Consider the following 21944-nt stretch of genomic DNA (forward strand, 5'->3'; position numbering starts at 1 on the left):
GAGCTTAGGGTCATTGTCCTGTTGGAAGGTGTACCTTCGCCCCAGTCTGAGGTCCTGAGCACTCTGGAGCAGGTTTTCATCAAGAATCTCTCTGCACTTTGCGCCGTTCATCTTTCCCTCGATCCGGACTAGTCTCCCGGTCCCTGCCGCTGAAAAACCATCCCCACAGCATGATGCTGCTGATGGGGGTCACCTTGGGGTCATGATAGGGGCTGCACCAAATTATTAATGTATTATAATAATTGATTATGCTTATATTGTATTAATAGAAGGGGAATAGGTATAAGACCCTCTCCCCATATACTACATGCATAGGGTCATGGACCACAGATTAGAAATATATGCATTATAAGGTTTAATACTGTTCCACAGTTCTTCTCTAGTCTCTGCCTCTTGTAGAAACGGTCTGAGCAGATGTGTGAGCCATTGCAGTCAAAATAGGAGGTCTGTTGGAAAGCGTTTTAAGGCTTAAAGAGATACATAGACACAGACCCCTGCAGAGGAATAAATAGATAAGAGACAAGTCAGACATACCACTTTAAGCCACACATGAATGGAACATTACTGCTGAGCCCTTAGAAAACACTGGACTATTGTTTTCTCCTGCAAGTTTGTATAACTGTATATGCAGGGGCTTGGTCTCATGGGTAGAAGGTGTTGACATAGGCAGCTACACCACTATGGGTCAAGTGCAAGTATATTAAAGCAACTTTGACTTTTATTTAGCAGAACTTACTCTGAAACATTCGTGCTGTGTTTCCATTGTCAACTTCTGTCTGCAATTGCATTAATAAAGGTTTGATTGATTTACTTAAAGAAGATATTGTCTGACTGCTGATTTCACCAATAAGCCAATGACTGACAAGGAACAAGGAACCTACCCCAACACCATGCTTCACTGTAGGGAAGGTGGCAGGTTTCTTCCAGACGTGACGCTTGGTATCCAGGCCAAAGAGTTTATTCTTGGTTTCATCAGACTGGAGAATCTTGTTTCTCACGGTCTGAGTAATTTAGGTGCCTTTTGGCAAACTCCAAGCAGGCTGTCATGTGCCTTTTATTGAGGAGTGGCTTCTGTCTGGCCACTCTACCATAAAGGACTGATCGGTGAAGTGCTGCAGAGATGGTTGTCCTTCTGGAAAGTTCTCCCATCTCCACAGAGGAACTCTGGAGCTCTGTCATAGTGACCATCAGATTATTGGTCACCATCGGGTTTGGCCGGGCGGCCAGCTCTAGGAAGAGTCTTGGTGGTCCCAAACTTCTTCCATTTAAGAATGATGGAGGCCACTGTGTTCTTGGGGACCTTCAATGCTGCAGAAATGTTTTGGTACCCATCCCCAGATCTGAGCCTCGACGCAATCCTGTCTCGGAGCTCTAGGGATAATTCCTTTAACCTCATGGCTTGGTTTTTGCTCTGACATGCGTTGTCAACTGTGGGACCTTACATAGACAGGTGTGTGCTTTTACAAATCCTGTCTAATCAATTGAAGTTACCACAGGTGGACTCCAATTAAGTTGTAGAAACATTTCAAGGATGATCAATGGAAGCAGGATGCATCTGAGCTCAATGTTGAGTTTCATACCAAAGGGTCTGAATACTTATGTAAATATATATAATTTTATTTTATACATTTGCAAAAATGTCTATAAACCTGTTTTCACTTTGTCATTATGGGGTATCGTATGTAGACTGATCATTAAATATAATTTAATCAATTTTAGAATCCTTTCTAAATGCACTGTACATACTGTATTCTCGACATAGCTCATCCTATATAACTACTGCTGTACATACCTTTTTTTCTACTTGTATATTGTCCAAATTGTCTATACACACACCACATATTTATATTCCGGACTCTGACATTTCTTGTTTTGTTATTGCTCGTTCTGATGTTTCTTAATTTCTTGTTTCTTCTTCCTTGGGAGGGTATATTTGTGTATTTGTATTGTACAGTTAGACATTTACTGCACTGCCTGAGATAAAAACACATGCATTTCAATGCACTTGCTTTAACATCTGCTAATCTGTGTAAGTGACAAAATAAACTTTGATTTGAAGTCTGAATTTGGCCCTATGTGCATGAAGAGGCCATGACCTGCCCAGCTCAATTAAAAACACTCATTCTCTTCGCCCTGCCATTTAACTATCAACAGCACTTTCAGTCTTAGACAATAACAAACAGAATGCAGATAGGGAGGGATATTGCAAACTGGGCATTTATTGCTTCTCTTATGACCAAGTACTACGACATGCAGAATTATCATGTGTTAACTATGGTTGTGACCTGCATGTTGGTAGGCAAGCAGGCAGCAAAGCAGGCTTTTGGTTCCAGCATCTTTGGGCCAGGCCCTTATTGCTGCCGATTGTGATGTTTCACTTGCACACTAAAGGCAATGCTGCCGTCTCGTGGTGTTGATGTGATTAGACGTTTGGTATTTGCTTAATCAGGCCTAGTCATTAAACTCAAGACCGTCGATCCAGAAAAGTATGTGGAAGTTGCCTGCAGTAACTAGCTAGCTAACTAGAGAAAATGAGGACGATTTGCAAGAAACTGTGCAGGTTGGTGTATTATATTTTCTTTGTGAAGAAAAGGTTCCATTTCAGCATTTTCGATTGTCATGATTTTCCACTCAAATAATAAAATGATCTGACCCCATCTCTCACATACCCGCAGAAATGTAGCGCGCCTGCTAAATTATGTTTGCTTTATAGGAAAGATGTTGTCATGAGCCGATTTACAGTTATAACCAGATCAGATGGTGGTGATGATATAAAGACAAGGGACTTTTTGGTGATTGATACATGCAGTTATATGCATGACTTTAACTTTAAAGGAGATAAGAATACAAAAACACAGTTGAAGACAAAAGCAACAGGCAGAACAGCAGGAGAACATATTTGGCACTTGAATCATTATGATGGTGTTTGTTATCATATACCAGCATGTTACATATATGTATATGTTTGAGATTGTGTCATCTTTCATGTTTCTTGTACTCTTCTCCCTTGAGTCCAGTAGCATGTGTGTACAGTCTCTGTGACACCACCCCTGTCTCTGTCCTGGTGACAGAGACCCCTGGGAGCAGGGTCTACGGTGGCGGTGACATATCTGCAGCTGGTGTGACGACCCAGTCCCCTGAGCAGGCACTGTTTGTGTCGGACCGCATCCTGGCCCAGATGAATAAGATTCGTCTCCGGGCAGACTTCTGTGACGTCAGGCTACTGCTGGGAGGCCGGGTGTTCAGTGTCCATAAGCTGGTCCTGGCTGCCAGCAAGCCCCTACTTTTCTGTTCTGTTCTCTGGATGGATGAGCGAGGCGGACAAGGAGGAGGTCCAGATCCTGGGGGTGGAGGCACAGATGTTTGAGGTCCTGCTGGACTTCATATACACAGCTTTGCCCTGTCATGAAATGTACCATTTACTGTGTGTGTAGTGTACAGTAGTGCTCATACACAAAACAGTATATAATACAGATGTCTTTGTGTTTCTTTGAACTGAATCCGTCCAGGCACGATTCATGTGACGGTGCAGAACATGCAGGAGCTGATGGTGGCAGCAGACATGCTGAAGCTGAGTGAGGTGGTGTCTATCTGTGGGAGAGTTCCTCAAGAGCCACATGGACCTGTCCAACTGTGCGGGGTTACACCAGTTCCTGGAGCAGATCGCCTGCATGGACATGCTGGAGTTCACTGAGAACTATGTCCATGTACACTTTCTGGAGGTGCTACACAGTATTTTTCTTCCTCCATCTGTCTGTCTTCAGATTATCTCTTTCCCCTTCCATCTCATTCCAATCTGCTGAGTGTGTGTAACAAAAACAGTGAATAGCCTGTTCCCAACCTGTTATAACACTTGCTCCAACGAACAAAAATCACAATTGGAACATCTGACCTTTAGGTGTGTGTGTGTGTGTGTGTGTGTGTTGGATGAGTTCTGGGGCCTGTCTGGGGCCTGTCCAAGGACCAGCTGGTGAAGCTGCTGCGGAGCGAGGAGTTGCGGATCGAAGATAAGTACCAGGTATTCATGGCAGCCATGGACTGGGTCTTACAGGAAATGGCCAAGAGGAAGAAACATGGTGGAGGTGCTGTACCCAGTTCCCCCTGCTCTCCCCACAGAGACTCTTCAAGTACATAGGTGATGAGATGGAATGATACTCCTGATTTGTCAAGCAGGATCTTTCTTATTTTTTACTTATTCATCAAGAAATTCTCATTTATTTCTTGCACCATTAAAATACCCCCCAATCTACATTGTTGCCCTGCTGATTATTGAAATTATAACCGTGTCCAAGTCTTTCTTTTGGGATTAAAAAAAAAAAGAGTCTATGGACAAGATAATGACATCACCATGATGTCTCCTCACTACTGTGTTTCTGCAGGTGGTTGGGTTGGATCAGAGATTGGGAAGACGATGGAGCCACATCAAAGACGAGTCCTCGAGTTCATTGTCAACATAGCCTTCACCAGCAATGTGTTTTAACTTTTGAACAGCAGTGGCAGAATGCTGCAGGAGAATCGAATTCTGTTATTTCCCATATTGTACTCATATAGCCAATAGAGGGTGCGACTCAGAATACTTTTTTCATCATCTCACAGAGTATGAACAGAGCCTTTTTCTAGCTAGAACAGTTTGGTCTTTGCAAAATACAAGGCAAATCACTTTCTGTGGTTTCGCAGGGGAATTGATGGATTTCAGAATGTTTGGATTGTTCTGTTATTTTGGATAGTTTATTGCTTTTATGTAACTGAACTAGAAGTTCATTGTACACAGACAAACAGATGACTGGGAGACTACCAACCGGGAGACTGTTGATTCAAATGAGCTAGCTACTCCGTCAGTTACATGGCAGACCTGTCTGTCTCCATCACTCAGTAATATACTTCCTGCTCCAGTGTTTCTGGAGGGTAAATAGCTTTCATTGTTTACTGTATTTTCTCTGCTAATTTGTGTGGACTTAAACATTGGTACTTTCAGGAACATTACGTTTTTACATAAGTGTAAAGGATGTTTGTCCGTTATTGAGAATGGGATAGCTGTCTGTCACTGACATCCTATCAATTGTTTCAACCTGTGCACTTTGAGTGTCACATTTCAAATTAACACCAAAACTATTAACTTACATGGGAGTTGTCCATTATCCATGTCGACTGAAGGTAGACTGACTGCTAGTGCGATGGGCTTCATGTGTCTACACAGAGTTGTATTAAAACCTTGTACTGCACTTGATGACAGAAGCAGAAGCTACTACGAGCTAAATGTTACTTGTGGTCCTCATGTCAAACTCTTATGGTTGGAAATGCTAACCTTACAGTAACATTCTGCTGTGCTTACGGCATTTGTTAAACGATCACTAAAAGTTTATGTTTTAAGTTGCAATTACTCTAGTACAACTGTTGCACTCAGTATTTGTTTAATATGGCTCATTGACTGAAATGCAGCCATATAACGCCACTGTAAATATCAGTGCCTTTTTAGTCAGTACACAGTAGTCACCATTTTAAAACACTGAGAAATGTCCCCTTGGTTGGAATGAGCTTGTATCACCTTCATTTCAGCAGCGGCACTAGATTACAACGTGAAATTGTATTTCACCACTCCCCTGTTGAGGTACAGAAGTGTCTAAGTAGCACATTGATTAAAAGGAAATCCAGTGAAAATGTATTTTATTGGAAAGGTTTGTTGCGTCGCACCATTTCCATTTAAAAAAAAATGTTTTCTCCCTGTTTGCTCCTACTGAACAAATCCCACAATGGTCAGTTCCACTGTTCACAATGAGAGAATTTAGCTTTCAAGTGCTCACTTTAATATCCCTTAGTAATTACCTAGTCAATTATCTTGTGCCTTGATCTTCTTCTCCGGGCACATCTTCTGCAATGTCAGTGTGGCCACCAGGGAAAAGGTAGCCACCAGAGTGAGTATGGTTCTCATGGCTTTGAACCAGCCGGGGTAACCAGGCAGCAGTGTGAGGTCATAGTGCAGGGCCAGGCCTAGCCCCATGATGACCACAAGGGCTCCCTCTGTGATGTTGTCTCTGCAGAGCAGAGCCAGCCAGGCCAGCAGGGAGGGCACCACACTGTTGCCAAGGTTCATCCAGTCGGGCTGGGCAGGGCTCCCCTCAGGCAGGGCAAAGCCCCAGCGGGCCCCACCCAGGAAGGACACGATTGAAGCCCCGTAGACCACCTGGGCGTAGGCCACCTCAGGGAGGTAGGACTGGGTCACAGCCATCAGGAGGGGGGCACCCAGGAATGGAAGGAGGCCGGAGAAGCCGAGGTACAAAGCAGGCTTAGGCGCATAGGCCAGGGCTTTCATGCTGAGGCGCTGTTGGTTCTCCTGTCTTCTCCCAGGGGCCGTGGGCACGGGGTGACCCTGGCAGAGCAAAGAGGCAGAGAAGCTTAGGGACCTGAGGCTCAGAAGCCTGGAGGAGGCTAGTCTCGGGAACAGTAGTGACGTTGCCGTGGGAACTTGTGGAGACAACAAGGGGTTGGAACTGGTGTAAAAACATTCCCTCTTCACCATGCAGCTGGACCCACTGAGTACCCACTGCAGAGATCGCCATGATGGACCCTGAGAATAAAGACAGTTGCAAATGCATTTCTCAGTAGGGTTTTACATGATCTGTGCCTCTATTCTGGTACAGATAACCCAGATGTTTTTGGCTATTTGTTCCAGATCAAATGGACAAAAGATAGACCAATATTATGGCGTCACATAACTGATGTAATGTGTATTCTTACCACACAGGGATTGAAGTGCCTTTTCAATGCAAATGAGAACATTTTCAATCTGAAAGGAAAAGAGGCGCATGCACATTTTAGAACATAAGGAATGTAAAGCCAGTTTCACATGTGATTGGCATACATTAATACGCATTTCGTAATGCAATATTTTACAAAATCAAGTTGGTTTAGTTAGTTAGCTCTGTTGGTTAGCTTTGACCTCTTCAGCATTAGCTAACGCGTTAGCTACCCACAATAATAGATGTGTTTAAACAAAAGCCTTTGCAAATGTAATTTTATAACGTTTAGAAATGTATATGATCCGTTTCACCCTTGATCTTCACGCGGTACAGTCCACCTAAAAGTTAGCCATAGCAGGGGTGTAAGGTCGTTTTCTCGATTCACAGTGTCTGGCGAATGTTCGATGTCCACAAGATTTGATTAATAGAGCGTCTGGGAGCTCGTGAGTAGCGTTCAATATCACAAATATGTAGCTAGTATTTTGTTTTTGTTGTACTAGTTAGTGTAAACGGACAATTTCGATGTAACTCTAGTTTGTTTCTAAGCTGCATCACCGTTTTTATTTGTTTAAGTTTTTTTCCACGCTCCTGTTCACTTTGAAACACACCACGCAACGCGCCAGGCGGCAATATTATTTTCAAGAACTTGAACGTACCCCCATTAAGCTGCGCGAACGCGCTCCAAAAACCCAAACAAACACCAGAACGCCTCTTCATCTAGAGGCACATAACAGGAAGAAAGTATTTCAATGCTAATCATCGATGGAATATTACGTCTAAATATATTTTGTATAATATTTATTGATGAACATCTTGCAGGTATGTTTTGGCATCATCATATCAAATATCGCAAGCTAACTAGCTAACACGCGAATCCCCGTGTGGGCTAAAGGTAGCCATTTTGAAACCGTCTTGTTCTAACGAAGGTCTGTTTACCTCTATTTGCAGAAATGTGACAAGCAATATTATAAACAATTTAAGTTACTCTGTTGCATAACTATATGGTATGTCTTTAACAGTAGTTCGGGACTGAGTAGTAGTTGTGCAAGCTAATGTAGCTAACTAATATTAGATATTTAGCTAGCTAGTTGACTTGCTAGCTTCTAACGTTTCTGTAGCTCGCTAACAACTTGGTGAACGTTACAAAAAGTTTCAAGGGAACTAACTAGCTAATTATTTAGCAGTGATCAACGTTTTTGCTTTCAGAATCGGACCAAATCAGTTGTCAACTTGCTGTCAAGAATTTAGATCTTGTCGACACATGTTAATTAAGACAGTCCATTGCTTCAAGTCAAAAGTCATTCCAGTGATTGTGAATTGGTGCATCACTGAATGTGTCCTTCACAGCTGGCAGTGCTTCATCAATTGCTCTCAAGCAATTTTACTTTGCAATTAGAGTAATAACTTGGTCCACTTAATACACCATGGAAGCCATTGGGCAACATATCACAGTGCTATACAGGATGTTTATTGATTTGTCTTCAGGAAGTACTGCAGCCTCGGTCACTCATGATGACATGCTGTGGTTCGCAGGACTTAGCTAGCAGTTTAGAACACAGTCACTCACTGTGCCTTATTTAGATTAGGAGCTGAGTGTTTAGGTCTAGAGTATTTTTAGACTGGTATACATATTTGATCAAAGCTTGCAGTTATATAAGGGAGAAAGCTGAGTATAACATGGCTTTGATTGTGTGTGTGTTTTTTTAGCACCATTGCAACATGCTTGCTTTCTGTTTGTGGGTTTATCAAAGATGTTCTGGGAGCACGTTTCATCAAATTTGACATGCAATACCAACTTAGCTATCAAACTCCAGGCAGAATTCTGCCTTCTCCCAACAGCTCTCAGCCATTAGCTTCACCCACAACTGCCTCGTGAACTACAATCCCTACACTATTTTAACATTTAGAAACTTCAATAGTCATCACTTGCGATATGGCTTTCAGAACATATGGCCCTTCTCTTTCATCAGCGAGAAAGAATCCTTCAATAAAAAAAGATACTTACTGTAGGAGGTTTGCACAGATCCATACAGCTATGGGTGCCTCCATCCAACGAAGCTACACTTTTCCGAGTTATGCTTACACACAGGTGTTCGGCGCTGTAACATGGAGATATGGTAGTGTGGGAACACTAACCCTATCAAGGTGTGTATCAATTGAACCTTTTTGTTTTTAGAAAATGATTTCTAGCTGATATGAAAGATATGGTCCTTACCCTTCCGAAACCATACTGCAAGCGATGCATGTTAATGTTCAGACCGAGCGTCTGGGCTAGTACACTGTGCCGTAAACATGACTGAAGAAACTTATAGGCTGAGGCAATGGCCACATGCACTACAACCTTACCGGTGTGCCTGAGATTCAAAAGTATTTGTTGTCGGTTTCTGAACTAACGCTATTTCTGTTTTCTTTTTGCAGGTTGGGTCTCCAGAAGTGCATGTGAAAGCAACACTACAAGAGGACTGAAAATACTTGGATTAACTGCATAGCACCTGTCTTTTGTGTTGTGAAAAGCTCAGAATCTTCAACAAAATGATTACGTTGACAAATTATCTGTGACATTCTCCATATGTTCCTACGCTTTCTTTTGCTTTGAAGGAAGACATTTGTGTTTTTCACTTGAGGTTCCCTCGTTTATGGGAAAGTGTATTTTTATATTTCAACAAAGGAGTCCCAGGTGTGTTGTGACACAGGGCATTGTGTTTGTAAGAGATTGCTGTTATATCGTCTAAAAGCTCACTCATCTATGAAATCTGAACTATTGCACTCTCCTCCTGCAACCGCACAACCACGGATTATTCTACCGGCAGTTAACAGATACAGATATAATAAGACGGATGAAGAAAGCAACAGGTCGAACCAGCCATTTAGGCACCATTGTCTTTAGCATGCACTGAAAAACAGCATTATAATGCATTGTTCTGCAGTATCAAAATTTCACTGACCTCGATTGAAGATGTCAGAAATGTAACAGTGGATTCTACTGCCTTTACTGTCATGTGACTTTAATACTAGACACCTTTTTTCCCTTCAACCCTGGACAGCCTTTTCACCAGTTCAATGAGGTGAGCTGTGGTTTTCAGTGACCATTGGAATAAAAAATATTTCTCTGAATCAATTTATTTTCTGCATATGTTTGGGTAGAGCTTAAAATGACTCTGTAAAAGGTGAGTCTTGGTCTAAGAGCTGGCACTTATAGTGGTGGGAGAAGAGCTAGAACCTCCTTCCACCCCTCTTCTGATGTCATTGTGGAACTATCCTGTTCACATTGACCGGGATCAATACCCCAGTGTCAAATCTCACCAGACAACCTGCAGCTGCCTCTCCCATTGGACAATTCACCTTCCAATCTACTGAGCCCGCCAATCAGAACCTTCAGTTTCACAACAAAGATTAAGCTGACTTTGTGTCTCTGCCCCTGACAAAGAATCCTACCTGCTTCAGTAGAGTGATCAGGAAGAATTGGGGGGGGGTGGGTGGGGGTAACAGCGCTCCCCAAAAAACTGCCACACGCAACTTCCCCAGCTCAAACCACGTGTTAAAATTGTTTGGGAAGTCCACAGCCATCAAATCCCTCCAGGGTAACGAACCCTTGAATCAACCCCAGGCCTCTGGATCACCATTCCAGATCATCTCAGAACCCTGTGACCCGTCTCCCAACACTTCACCCTGGACGACAGGGTCTGGGACTGGGGAAAGGGGCTGTTCTGTCCTGGAGGAGGAGGGCTCGGCAGTGGGGTGCTGCTCCCCATCACACACTCTGAGTCTAAGACCAGTGGTGTGCCTGTGAGCGGGCCAGAGAGAATTAGCCCGCAGAGGAGGGAGAGACCGGGAGGAGGAGAGGACTTCAGAGCCAAAGACTCTGGGGTAATAATGATACGTTTTATGCAACAATGTGTTGTTTCTTTTTTCCCCAAAGTCTAAGATTTCTCATTAATTTTTCTCTGTCAGATCTTTGCCATGAGGTTTGATGCCTCGATCCACTGACTGGAGACACTGGACCTAAATGGCGCAGCATGACTTTGTCCCTGCCTGGCTTAACTTCTCCACGCCCCAGCCTGCCAAGGTGAGCTCCTGTGTGTGTGTACGTGCGGGCGTGCAGCCAGGGGCAGGCCGATCGTGGGCAGACTGACTGCAATCAGCACAGGGTTCAGGAAAGATACTGTGTGTACTGAGGGGAAACAGACAGGAGAAACGCAAGTAAGTGGCATTGAATCAGTGAATACTGTGTACCAGAGATATTTGTTCCTCAACGAGTGCCTATCTTCCAGGCTCTGTGATAGAAATGTGTTTTCTTAGTGTGGTAAGTGAAAGCACTAGAAAAGGAAAGATAAATGTGTGTAGGTGTGAAAGGCAGGAGAGCTCGGTGTGGTGTTGTCTTGCTCTTGGAGCTACTAGACACATGGTTGAGATTCAGCTCTGTAGCTAAATGAGATCTGTGTTTTTGTACTCTAAGCAAGAGCTTGGCGTAGACCGGGTGTAGCCTATACCAGGTGACTTTCAGGGTGTACCAGCCGAATTACTTGTCTGTGGTGTGGACACAGACCTCAACCTTGGTCAGTGGCAGTCCAGTAAGATCAATCTGATAGTGGTGACTAATGGACTACACCAAGTTATTACATAAACACCAAACCTAAGCTGCTTAAGGTCTACGTTACTGTATATTACATAGATATGTGTATTATGTTTCCGTGTGATATTCTGCTGCTAACGAAATCAGATTATATGTGTAGAGTTTGGTGTGGGAGATGGCTTCCTGTTTCCCACCCCTGAAAGTGTGTGTGTGTGTGTGTGTGTGTGTGTGTGTGTGTGTGTGTGGATACTAGAGGACTAGAGTTATAATCTGGGAACAGATGGATTTTACTTCACTGACTTTTTTTTGTGTCTAGTCCCCTGCAGCCAGCCTCGAGAAGCATGGCAACCCCCATTACCACCGGAACAGCCGTGCTGCTGTGAGCCGCCGCAGACACAACTCCTCCGACGGCTTCTTCAACAACGGGCCCCTGCACTCCCCCGCAGGTAACCCTGATGATCCTAACCCCCTGTGCGCCCCCAAAAACGTATTTTCACCTCTAGTATGTTGACAGCTCGCGTATAAGAGCAGTGTTTGTTTTGTGTTCCATAGTATTAACCCGTCTATGTTCCTGTCTGGGTCTGTAGGTGATGGGTGGCAGCAGCCTTCTCTCCTCCTAAGGCATGACTCTGTGGACTCTGGGGTGGCAAAGGGGGGGCATGGTGGCCTGGCGGGTGTGCCCTGCTGGAAGGAGGCTCCTCCCACATGGCACGGGGCACCAAGGGGGGTGCAGGACGGGCACCACCACCAGGGGCGCCACACCAAACGCACCGGGCCCGGAGGAGCGGACAGGGACAGGCAGGGGGGGCACCGGCAGCGCAACGGCAACTTCCATCCCCGCAAGGGCGCCCCCAGGACCCCCTACCAGGACAAGTTCCCCAATGAGGAACGCAGCGGGGAGGACAAGCTGAAATTTGTGGAAGAGGACTTTGTGAGTAGTAATCTCATTCTCGAACCCCTCTGAACACACTGTATCATTTTAAGCAAAGTTAGCAAAGGCATTACAGGAGCTACATGTAGAATTTTTGCTTTGTAATTTCAGAAAATGTCCATAATATATCTGCAGTAATAATTGAAATATAGTGTTTCACAATATTTTCACGGTAAAATCATATTATGATAAAGGAGCCTTCCCATTATGTCAAATGGGAAGCTGCACCCTCCATCTCTTCCATCAGTGTCACTCAGAGGCATGGTCATCTCCTCACAAGCAGAATCAACAACTGCAAACTTGAACAGTAGAAATGGTTCTGCATTATGTGGTTTAAAAAATATTTTAAGTGGCCACACTTCGCCTTGATGACAGCTTTGCACACTCTTGGCATTCTCTCAACCAGCTTCACCTGGAATGCTTTTCCAACAGTCTTGAAGGAGTTCCCACATATGCTGAGCACTTCTTGGCTGCTTTTCCTTCACTCTGTGGTCTAACTCATCCCAAACCATTTCAATTGGGTTGAGGTTGGGTAACTCTCCTTGGTCAAATAGCCCTTACACCGCCTGGAGGTGTGTTGGGTCATTGTCCTGTTGAAAAACAAACGATACTCCCACGAAGCGCAAACCAGATGGGATGGCGTATCACTGTAGAATGCTGTGGTAGCCATGCTGGTTAAGTGTGCCTTGAATTGTAAATAAATCACAGTGTCACCAGCAAAGCACCCCAACACCATCACACCTCATCCTCCATGCTTCACGGTGTGAACTACACATGCAGAGATAATCCGTTCACCTACTCTGTCTCACAAATACATGGTGGTTGGAACCAAAAATCTCAAATTTCCACCGGTCTACTGTCCATTGCTTATGTTTCTTGGCCCAAGCAAGTCTCTTCTTCTTATTGGTGTCCTTTAGTAGTGGTTTCTTTGCAGCAATTTGTCGATGAAGGGCTGATTCACGCAGTCTGCTCTGAACAGTTGATATGTGAAATGTCTGTTACTTGAAGTATTTATTTGGGCTGCAATCTGAGGTGCAGACGATTTCTCAGGCTGGTAACTCTAATGAACTTATCCTCTGTAGCAGAGGTAACTCTGGGTCTTCCTTTCCTGTGGCGGTCCTCATGAGAGCCAGTTTCATCATAGCGCTTGATGGTTTTTGCGACTGGACTTGAAGAAACTTTCAAAGTTCTTGACATTTTCCGAATTGACTGACCTTCATTTCTTAAAGTAATGATGGACTGTCGTTTCTCTTTGCTTATTTGAGCTGTTCTTGCCATAATATGGACTTGGTATTTTACCAAATATGGCTCGGTAAACCACCCCTACCTTGTCACAACACAAGTGATTGGCTCAAACGCATTAAGAAGGAATATAATTCCACAAATTAACTTTTAACAAGGCACACCTGTGAATTGAAATGCATTCCAAGTGACTACCTCATGAAGCTGGTTGAGAGAATGCGAAGAGTGTGCAAAGCTGTCATCAGGGCTAAAGGGTGGCTACTTTGAAGAATATAAAATATATTTTGATTTGTTCAACACTTTTTTGGTTACTTCATGATTCCATATGTATTATTTCATAGTTTAGATGTCTTCACTATTATGTTTCAATGTAGAAAATAGTAAAAAATAAAGAAAAACCCTGGAATGAGTAGATGTTTCAAAACCTTTGACTAGTACTGTATATATACATTTTTATATATTTATTTTATTTCAATGTTTTTATGAATATCGCTAGAAACAACAGAATAAATGAATTTGGAATTACATACCTACAGTATGAAAGAGAATAATATATTTCTAATGATGTCAACTTTATTTCTCAACTCCTAATATTGAGAAGATTACACTCATTGCAGCAAATTTAACTCACTGGAGTCAATTACACTCACAGCAGAATCTCGATTTGAAAAAGCACCCGCAAATAGTCTACCAGTGCGGCAAGTAGATGTGCAGGGGTACGAGGTAGCTATGTAGGTAGGTAGGGGTAAAGTGACTAGGCAACAGGACTAGGCAACAACTCATAGACTGAGCTCTAGCAGAAGTGTATGTGGAGCAGTACAGTGTATTGACCTTTTTCCCTTGACCTTTTCCAATTTTTTTATTTTTTATTTTTTAATACATTTGTAAACATTTCTACAAACCTGTTTTTGCTTTGGCGTTATGCGTTATTGTGTGTATATCGAGGATTTTCTTTACAATTTTTAATCCAATTTTATAAAGCTGTAACTTAACAAAATGTGGAAAAAGTCAAGGGGTCTGAATAGTTTCCAAATGCACGGTAGCTGCAGCCTACAGTGTCTTCAGAAAGTTTTCACACCCCTTAACTTTTTCCACATTTTGTTATGTTACAGCCTGATTTTAAAATATATTCAAATGAGATTTTGTGAAACTGGCCTACACACAATACTCTATAATGTCAAAGTGCAATTCTGTTTTTAGACACTTTTAGAAATTAGTTTAAAAAATGAAAATTACTTGAGTCAATAAGTATTCAAGCCATTTGTTATGGCACACCTAAATACATTCAGGAGTAAATACAGTGAGGGATACAAATATTTGATCCCCTGCTGATTTTGTATGTTTGCCCACTGACAAATAAATGATCAGTCTATAATTTTAATGGTAGGTTTATTTGAACAGTCTCTCAATCAGAAAGATTTCTGGCCCCCAGGTGTCTTTTATACAGGTAACGAGCTGAGATTAGGAGCACACTCTTAAAGGGAGTGCTCCTAATCTCAGTTTGTTACCTGTACGAAAGACACCTGTCTACAGAAAGCAATCAATCAGATTCCAAACTCTCCACCATAGCCAAGACCAAAGAGCTCTCCAAGGATGTCAGGGACAAGATTGTAGACCTACACAAGACTGGAATGGGCTACAAGACCAGCTGTGAGTCTACCTGGGTAAGACCTATTGGTAGATGGGTAAAAAAAAATAAGACATTAAATATCTGTTTGAGTATGGTGAAGTTATTAATTACACTTTGGATGGGGTATCAATACACCCAATCACTACAAAGGTGTCCTACCTCAAATGGTCAATGGTGACTTTAAAACAGTTAGTGTAATGGTTGTGATAGAAAACTGAGGATGGATCAACAACATTGTACTTTCTCCACAATACTAACCTAAATGACTGAGGGAATGTGTGTAACCTTCATTTATCTAGGCAAGTCAGTTAAGAACAAATTATTATTTACAATGATGGCCAAACCCAGACTGCGCCGCCCTATGGGACTCCCAATCACGGCCGGATGTAATACAGCCTGGATACGAACCAGGGACTGTAGTGACGCCTCTTGCACTGAGATGCAGTGCCTTAAACCGCTGTGCCACTCGGGAAAAGAAGGAAGCTTGTACAGAATACAAATATCCCAAAACATGCATCCTGTTTGCATCAAGGTACTGAAGTAAAAATGTGGCAAAGCAATGAACTTAACTTCCTGAATATAAAGTGTTTATGTTTGGGGGAAATCCAACACATCACTTCATATTTTCAAGTATGGTGGTGGCTGCATCATGTTATGGGTAGGCTTGTCATCGGCAAGGGCAAGGGAGTTTTTTTAGGATAAAAATACACAGAATAGAGCTAAGCACAGGCAAAGTCCTAGAGGAAAACATGGTCCAGTCTGCTTTCCAAAAAACACTGGGAGACAAATTCATATTTCAGCAGGACAATAACCTAAAACACAAGGCCAATATACACTAGAGTTGCTTAGCAAGACAACATTAAATGTTCTTGAGTTGCGTGGTTACGGTTTGTAATTCAATCGGCTTGAAAATCTATGGCAAGACTTGAAAATGGCTGCCTAACAATGATCAACAACCAACTTAAACTTTAAACTTGAATAGTTTAAAAATAATAATGTGCAAATATTGTACAATCCAGGTGTGCAAAGCTCTTAGATACTTACCCAGGTAGACTCACAGCTGTAATCGCTGCCAAAGGTAATTCTAACATGTATAGACTCGGGTGTGAATACTTAAGCAAATGAGATATTTCTGTATTCAATTTACAATAAATGTACAAACATTTCTACAAACATATTTTCGCTTTGTCATTATGGGTATTGTGTGTATGTGGAAAAAAATATTATTAATCCTTTTTTAGTTCTGGCTGTAAAACAAAGCATTTTAGAATAAGTCAAGGGGTATGAATACTTTCTGAAGGCACTGTATATGTGGTGAGTGTGTGTGTGTTGTTGTGTGTGTGGGTGGAGTCCAGTGTGTGCATAGAGTCCGTGAAAAATAGTTAGTTAAAAAAGGGGCCAATAGGCATAGTGACATTGAGACCTAGGGGGAAAAATGTCTGCATTGGTACAGGTAAACATAAAACATCATGGCAAATATACAGTATATACAGACTTCAATATAATGAATAATAACAAATCATGTTTAATGTTTTTTCTCCCAGCCCTCCCTTAACCCTGAAACAACTGGAAAGTCTGGAAACCAGACGAGGCCACTGGCTCCTCGCGCTGGAGTATGGGGTAATTGATTGATTTCGACATTAGAAAGCTGACATCAGTAACATCTTCAAAGTTCAGACCATTCCCTTATCTCCATGTCCTTACCCTCTAACAAGTTGTTGCTTCCCTTATCTGCAGAGAACCCTCCTAGTGGAAAGCAGATGGTGTCTAAGATGCTCGTGATCAAGAAGGTTTCCAAAGAGGATCCAGGATGCACTGCGTTCTCTGCCAGCTTTGCCAGCTCCGGAGCCCCACCCATCAACAGCAGTAAAACCCTGCCCACCATTGCTAGTTCCACCCACTCTGTCTACAAGAACCTGGTGCCCAAGCCTGCCCTGGTGACCACCAAACCCCACCAGTGGAAGCAGAGTGTGAGGGACTCCATTAAGCCTGGCCTCCACTTGTCAGGACGAGACTCTGTCTTCACCAGTCCTGTGTCTGCAGCCAAACCCTATGCCTCTGCCACCCAGCTACAAAGCCACAACACCCCCAAAGAGGTGAGGGCAGCTCTGCAGACACCTAACACACATGAAAGGGTTCAGAGTGGATTCGGAAAGTACTTTTTCCACATTTTGTTTTACATTACAGCCTTATTCTGAAATGGATTAAATTAGCATTCCTGTAACATTATTTTGTTGACATTTTATTTGATCTGAGAAATTAAGCTAATTGATCACCCACTTTATATGTACAGTACATTCAGAAAGTATTCAGACTCCTTAACATTTTGGTACGTTACAGCCTCATTATAAAATGTATTAAATTGTTTTTTCCCGTCATCAATCTACGCACAATACCCCATAATGACAAAGCAAAACAGGTTTTATGAATTTTTTGCAAGTGTATTAAAAATAAAGAAAGTAAATATGAATTTACATAAGTATTCAGAACCTTTACTCAGTACTTTGTTGAAGCACCTTTGGCAGCGATTACAGCTTTGAGTCTTCTTTGGTATGATTCTACAATTTTACCCCATCTATATTTGGGGAGTTTCTCCCATTCTTTTCTGCAGATCCTCTCAAGCTCTGTCAGGTTGGATGGAGAGCATATCTGCATAGCTATTTTCAGGTCTCTCAAGAGATGTTCAATCGGTTTCAATTCCGGACTCTGGCTGGGCCACTTAAGAACATTCAGAGACTTGTCCCAAAGCCACTCCTGCATTGTCTTGGCGGTGTGCTTAGGGTCGTTGTCCTGTTGAAAGGTGAACCTCCACTCCAGTCTGAGGTCCTGAGCGCTCTGGAGCAGGTTTTCATGAAGGATTTCTCCGTTCACCTTTCCCTCGATCCTGACTAGTCTCCCAGTCCCTGCTGCTGAAAACCATCCCCCAAAGCATGATGCTGCCCCCATGCTTCACCATAGGTATGGTGCCAGGTTTCCTCCATAAGTGACACTTGGCATCCAGGCTAAAGAGTTCAATCTTGGTTTCATCAGACCGGCGAATCTTGTTTCATGTGTTCTGAGAGTCCTTTTGGTGAACTCCAAGCGGGCTGTAATGTGCCTTTTACTGAGGTGTGGTGGCCGTCAGGCCACTCTACCAGGAAGACCTGATTGGTGGAGTGATACAGAGATGGTTGTCCTTCTGGAAGTTTCTCCCATCTCCACAGAAGAACTCTGGAGCTTTGTCAGAGTGACCATCGGGTTCTTGGTCACCTCCCTGACAAAGGCCCTTTTCCCCTGATTGCTCAGTTTGGCCGGGCTGGATCCCCCAAGCTGGCAAGGTGAAAATCTGTCGTTCTGCCCCTGAACGAGGCAGTTAACCCACTGTTCCTAGGCCGTCATTGAAAATAAGAATGTGTTCTTAACTGACTTGCCTCGTTAAATAAAGGTATAAAAAAATAAACGTAAAAAATCGTCATATCGCCGCCCAAAAATACAGATTGTTGTTATGAAAACTTGAAATCGGCTATTCCGATTAATCGGTCGACCTCTAGTCTAGGAGCACGAGGACAGATGCAGAGCCTTGGTCTGACGCCATTAAAAGGTCATTTACCACCTTCACGAGTGCAGTCTCTCTCGCTATGATGGGGTCTAAAACTAGACTGAAGCGTTTTGTATACATTGTTTTTCTTCAGGAAGGCAGTGAGTTGCTGCGCAACAGATTTTTCATTTTTTTTTGAGAGGAATGGAAGATTCGGTATAAGCCGATCGTTTTTTATGTTTTCTAGGTCAAGGCTTGGTTTTTTAAAGAGAGGCTTTACTACTGGCACTTTTAGTTTGTTTGGTACACATCTGGTGGCTAGGGAGCCCTTTATTATGTTCAACCTAGCAGGGCCAAGCACAGGAAGCAGCTCTTTCAGTAGTTTAGTTGGAATAGGGTCCAGTATGCAGCTTGAAGTTTTAGAGGCCATGATTATTTTCTTGAATGTGTCGAGATGTAGGATTAAAAAACCTTGAGTGTCTCCAATCCTAGATCCTGGTAGTGTTGTGCAGATTCAGGACAACTGAGCTTTGGAGAAAAATGCAGATTTGAAGAGGAGTAATTTGCTTTCCAATGATCATGATCATTTCGTCAAAGAATTTGAAAGCCATCCTCTCTTGGGGAATGCTACTTTTTAGTTAGCTTTGCGACGGTATCAAAAATACACTTTGGATTGTTCTGGGGTCTGAATACTTTCTGAATGCACTGTAGCAGGCCATACAAATCCAGTCCTAGAGACTGAAAGGGAGAAAAAGTTCACATAACTGTTAGAAGCAAGGGCTAAGCATTCTCTTCTCTCTCTACATCTGTGTTGTCTAGCAGCATCCCTACAGTACGACTCCTCCCATGGACATTGGCCCATCGTCGCGGCTAAAGCTGATGCGGCGCGGACCAGACAGGAAGAGTGACTTCCTGCGGACGCTGAAGGACGAGTGCACCGGAGACCTGACCTCCAGCAGCAGCCCTGGAACTCTTGGACAGGTACATAACGCCCCTAAAAAATGTCCAAGTGGGACAGAAAGGCCCAAAACTTTAAAAATCTTACATTTAAACCAAGTGAAGGTAAATTCACAGGCTGACTGAGGAAAATGAATCAGAGGCTCGGAACGTTACATGGCTCAGTTCATATGTAAGCAGAAGTGTCCTGTTTTTATTAAGGTGTCTTTTCTTTGGTGTGCATGACTCCTCAGGGCGAGAGCAGCAACCCAGAGCCCAAAGCCTTCCACCAGGGAGTCTGCCATGAGAATGGCCTGCCTCACTCCCTCTCTCTCAGCAATTCAGACACTGATCACCTGTCTAGCTCCCTAGAGGCAGAACACAGGTAGGACTGACACACACACACACACACACACACACACACCATTAGTCTGCTAAGCAGTGTTTGCTGTTTCATTGTAGATTACTGAAAGCCATGGGCTGGCAGGAATACCCAGAAAATGATGACAGCTTCCTGCCCCTGACAGAGGATGAGCTCAGAGAGTTCCAGACTAAAACTGAACAGGTACGAGTTTGTGGCAGTCTTACAATATCATCAATATGTTATGTGCATCTTCAATGACAGACTGTTATCAACTTCATAGGAAGTGACATGTGGTTGTACAGAATGAAAACGGGGTGTTTAGGTAACCCAATTCCCGTTTATACCTGGCGCTGACATGCGTCCTTTGTCCTGATTTTGTCCACATTCTGATTGTGCCATCATTTTTAGATGGGTGCCAATCAAAAGACATTGTGAACTGATTGTAATCAGATCTTTCTGACTACCCTCCACAGGTAGTCAGGCACGGAATGTATCTGGATATCTTACAAGTGTAAAAAGATCTGGATGGTGAAACCATTTAAATCATCATTATAGCGCCCAGTCAAATGATTGACAAGACAGAGTCAAGGCATAAATAATTGTCTAATTTTATGATTTATAAAATATTATTTTGAAACAATCTCTCAAATACTTTTTATACGTGGAGTGACCAGGAAATCTGACACATAAGTCATAAATAAGACACATTTTAATGCCATGTGTAAACGTAACAGAACTTGATCACATAGTGAAAACCACATGTTAGCGCAAGGTGTAAAAAAGGCTCCTGTGTATGTGTTGTAGCCAACACTCCCATGTCGTATGGAAGAGTTGTCTGAAGCACATAGCATGAGAACCAGGTTAGTGTCTAGGTTCTTGTTCTGACTCAGGTGGTTCTTGTTCTTCCCAGCTGAAGAGAAACGGGGTCCTCCCCCGGGGCGCACGAGGCGTCACCCTCCACTTCACCCCCTGGAGGTGTGTGGCTGAGGCTCACCTAGAAGATGACGAGGGCTCAGAGTCTGAAACCAGCAGCAGCAGCCAGACCTCGGACGACGATGACGTCGGCGATTGCATCAAAACCTGACGAAGTGGCTTTACGAAACAAACCCGACACACACACACACCCCCCTCTTATCTTCGTTTTCAGAACACCTGTTTCGACTTGATCTTGCACAAGCTACAACCAATCACATCCTAGTGGAGGGGGAAGTTTCAGCTTCCCCATGCGAAGGTCTTTTTCCCTGCGTTGCCTCCTTCACTGCACCTCCTCCCCCCTTCCCTTCCTCCTCGCTTTGTGGAACTGAGTGTTCGTCAAGAAAAGGGCAATGCACATCCGATTCTGCTTTAAACAGACTAACTCATCTCAGTGACACTGACGACATTAATGATATTAATAAAATTGGTTCCTGACACGGTGAGATGTTTCAATATGAATCCGGCCTTGCTTGGTGTTATGTGTTCCGATTGTTGTTTCTATGAACAAGTTGCTGGATTGCGTTAATGGTCAATCGCATCACATGGATCCAGCCACCCATAGATATACTAACCCTTTCTTCAATACAGTGTTAACCATGTTGCTTACAGCACACAAACCTTCCGGGGGTCAAATCTGACCCGATGCCTGTGACATTCCTATCTTTCCCAGTTTCTCACCTGTCCCATAAATCAAATCTGGAAAATGGAACAAACGATGCAGACTGCGATTACCACTAGAACAGATGAAGTGCTCTATTCACTGTCGCAGCAGCGTTATAGATGGCACACTAGAAATGTGAAAGGTGGTTTTTCTGATAGGGGCTGTCATTCAGCGTTTACCGTGAATGCAGTCTGCCAACGAGAGAACGTTGCCTTTTAAATGTCACATCACGCTGGAACACTGATTTCTTTTCCTACATGATCCGCCTCTGTTCCCTCTCAGCAAAGTGTTTCTCACCAGCCCAGTCATCTGATAATGAGTTAATTCAACTGGCCTGGCCACTGAGCAAGGATATCTATTCCCATAGTAAGTAAGTAA

At 43.2% G+C, this 21944-nt stretch overlaps 2 protein-coding genes and 1 pseudogene across 10 annotated transcripts; 2 read left to right on the forward strand and 1 right to left on the reverse strand.

The window, feature by feature from the left end:
* Positions 1 to 2193: 2193 nt before the first annotated feature.
* LOC118394859 (transmembrane protein 69-like) lies at positions 2194 to 7926 on the reverse strand. Of its 7 annotated transcripts, none has more exons than XM_035788461.2 (4): positions 7049 to 7391; positions 6736 to 6784; positions 5824 to 6565; positions 2194 to 3341 (listed from the first exon to the last, which is right to left on the reverse strand). In XM_035788461.2, exons 2-3 carry the CDS (start codon positions 6775 to 6777, stop codon positions 5828 to 5830), a joined length of 780 nt encoding a protein of 259 aa, XP_035644354.1. In that variant the 5' UTR covers positions 6778 to 6784; positions 7049 to 7391; the 3' UTR covers positions 2194 to 3341; positions 5824 to 5827. The 7 variants fall into 7 exon arrangements, with proteins under 7 accessions (XP_035644354.1, XP_035644353.1, XP_052319900.1 ...); XM_035788460.2 differs by lacking the exon at positions 2194 to 3341 and adding an exon at positions 3657 to 3799; XM_052463940.1 differs by lacking the exon at positions 2194 to 3341 and adding an exon at positions 3680 to 3796.
* LOC118394861 (actin-binding protein IPP-like) lies at positions 2532 to 4249 on the forward strand (annotated as a pseudogene).
* On the forward strand, positions 7408 to 21358 carry LOC118394858 (vasculin-like protein 1). Of its 3 annotated transcripts, none has more exons than XM_035788456.2 (11): positions 7408 to 7556; positions 9156 to 10604; positions 10689 to 10803; positions 11627 to 11756; positions 11898 to 12241; positions 16658 to 16733; positions 16851 to 17209; positions 19450 to 19611; positions 19821 to 19951; positions 20029 to 20131; positions 20841 to 21358. In XM_035788456.2, the coding sequence occupies exons 3-11, from the start codon at positions 10744 to 10746 to the stop codon at positions 21012 to 21014; spliced, it is 1539 nt and encodes a 512-aa protein (XP_035644349.1). In that variant the 5' UTR covers positions 7408 to 7556; positions 9156 to 10604; positions 10689 to 10743; the 3' UTR covers positions 21015 to 21358. The 3 variants fall into 3 exon arrangements, with proteins under 3 accessions (XP_035644349.1, XP_035644351.1, XP_035644350.1); XM_035788458.2 differs by having other exon boundaries at positions 19453 to 19611; XM_035788457.2 differs by lacking the exon at positions 7408 to 7556 and adding an exon at positions 8188 to 8882.
* The last annotated feature ends 586 nt before the right edge of the window (positions 21359 to 21944 follow it).

Source organism: Oncorhynchus keta, chromosome 15 (assembly GCF_023373465.1).
Source record: "Oncorhynchus keta strain PuntledgeMale-10-30-2019 chromosome 15, Oket_V2, whole genome shotgun sequence".
Taxonomy (NCBI): domain Eukaryota; kingdom Metazoa; phylum Chordata; class Actinopteri; order Salmoniformes; family Salmonidae; genus Oncorhynchus; species Oncorhynchus keta.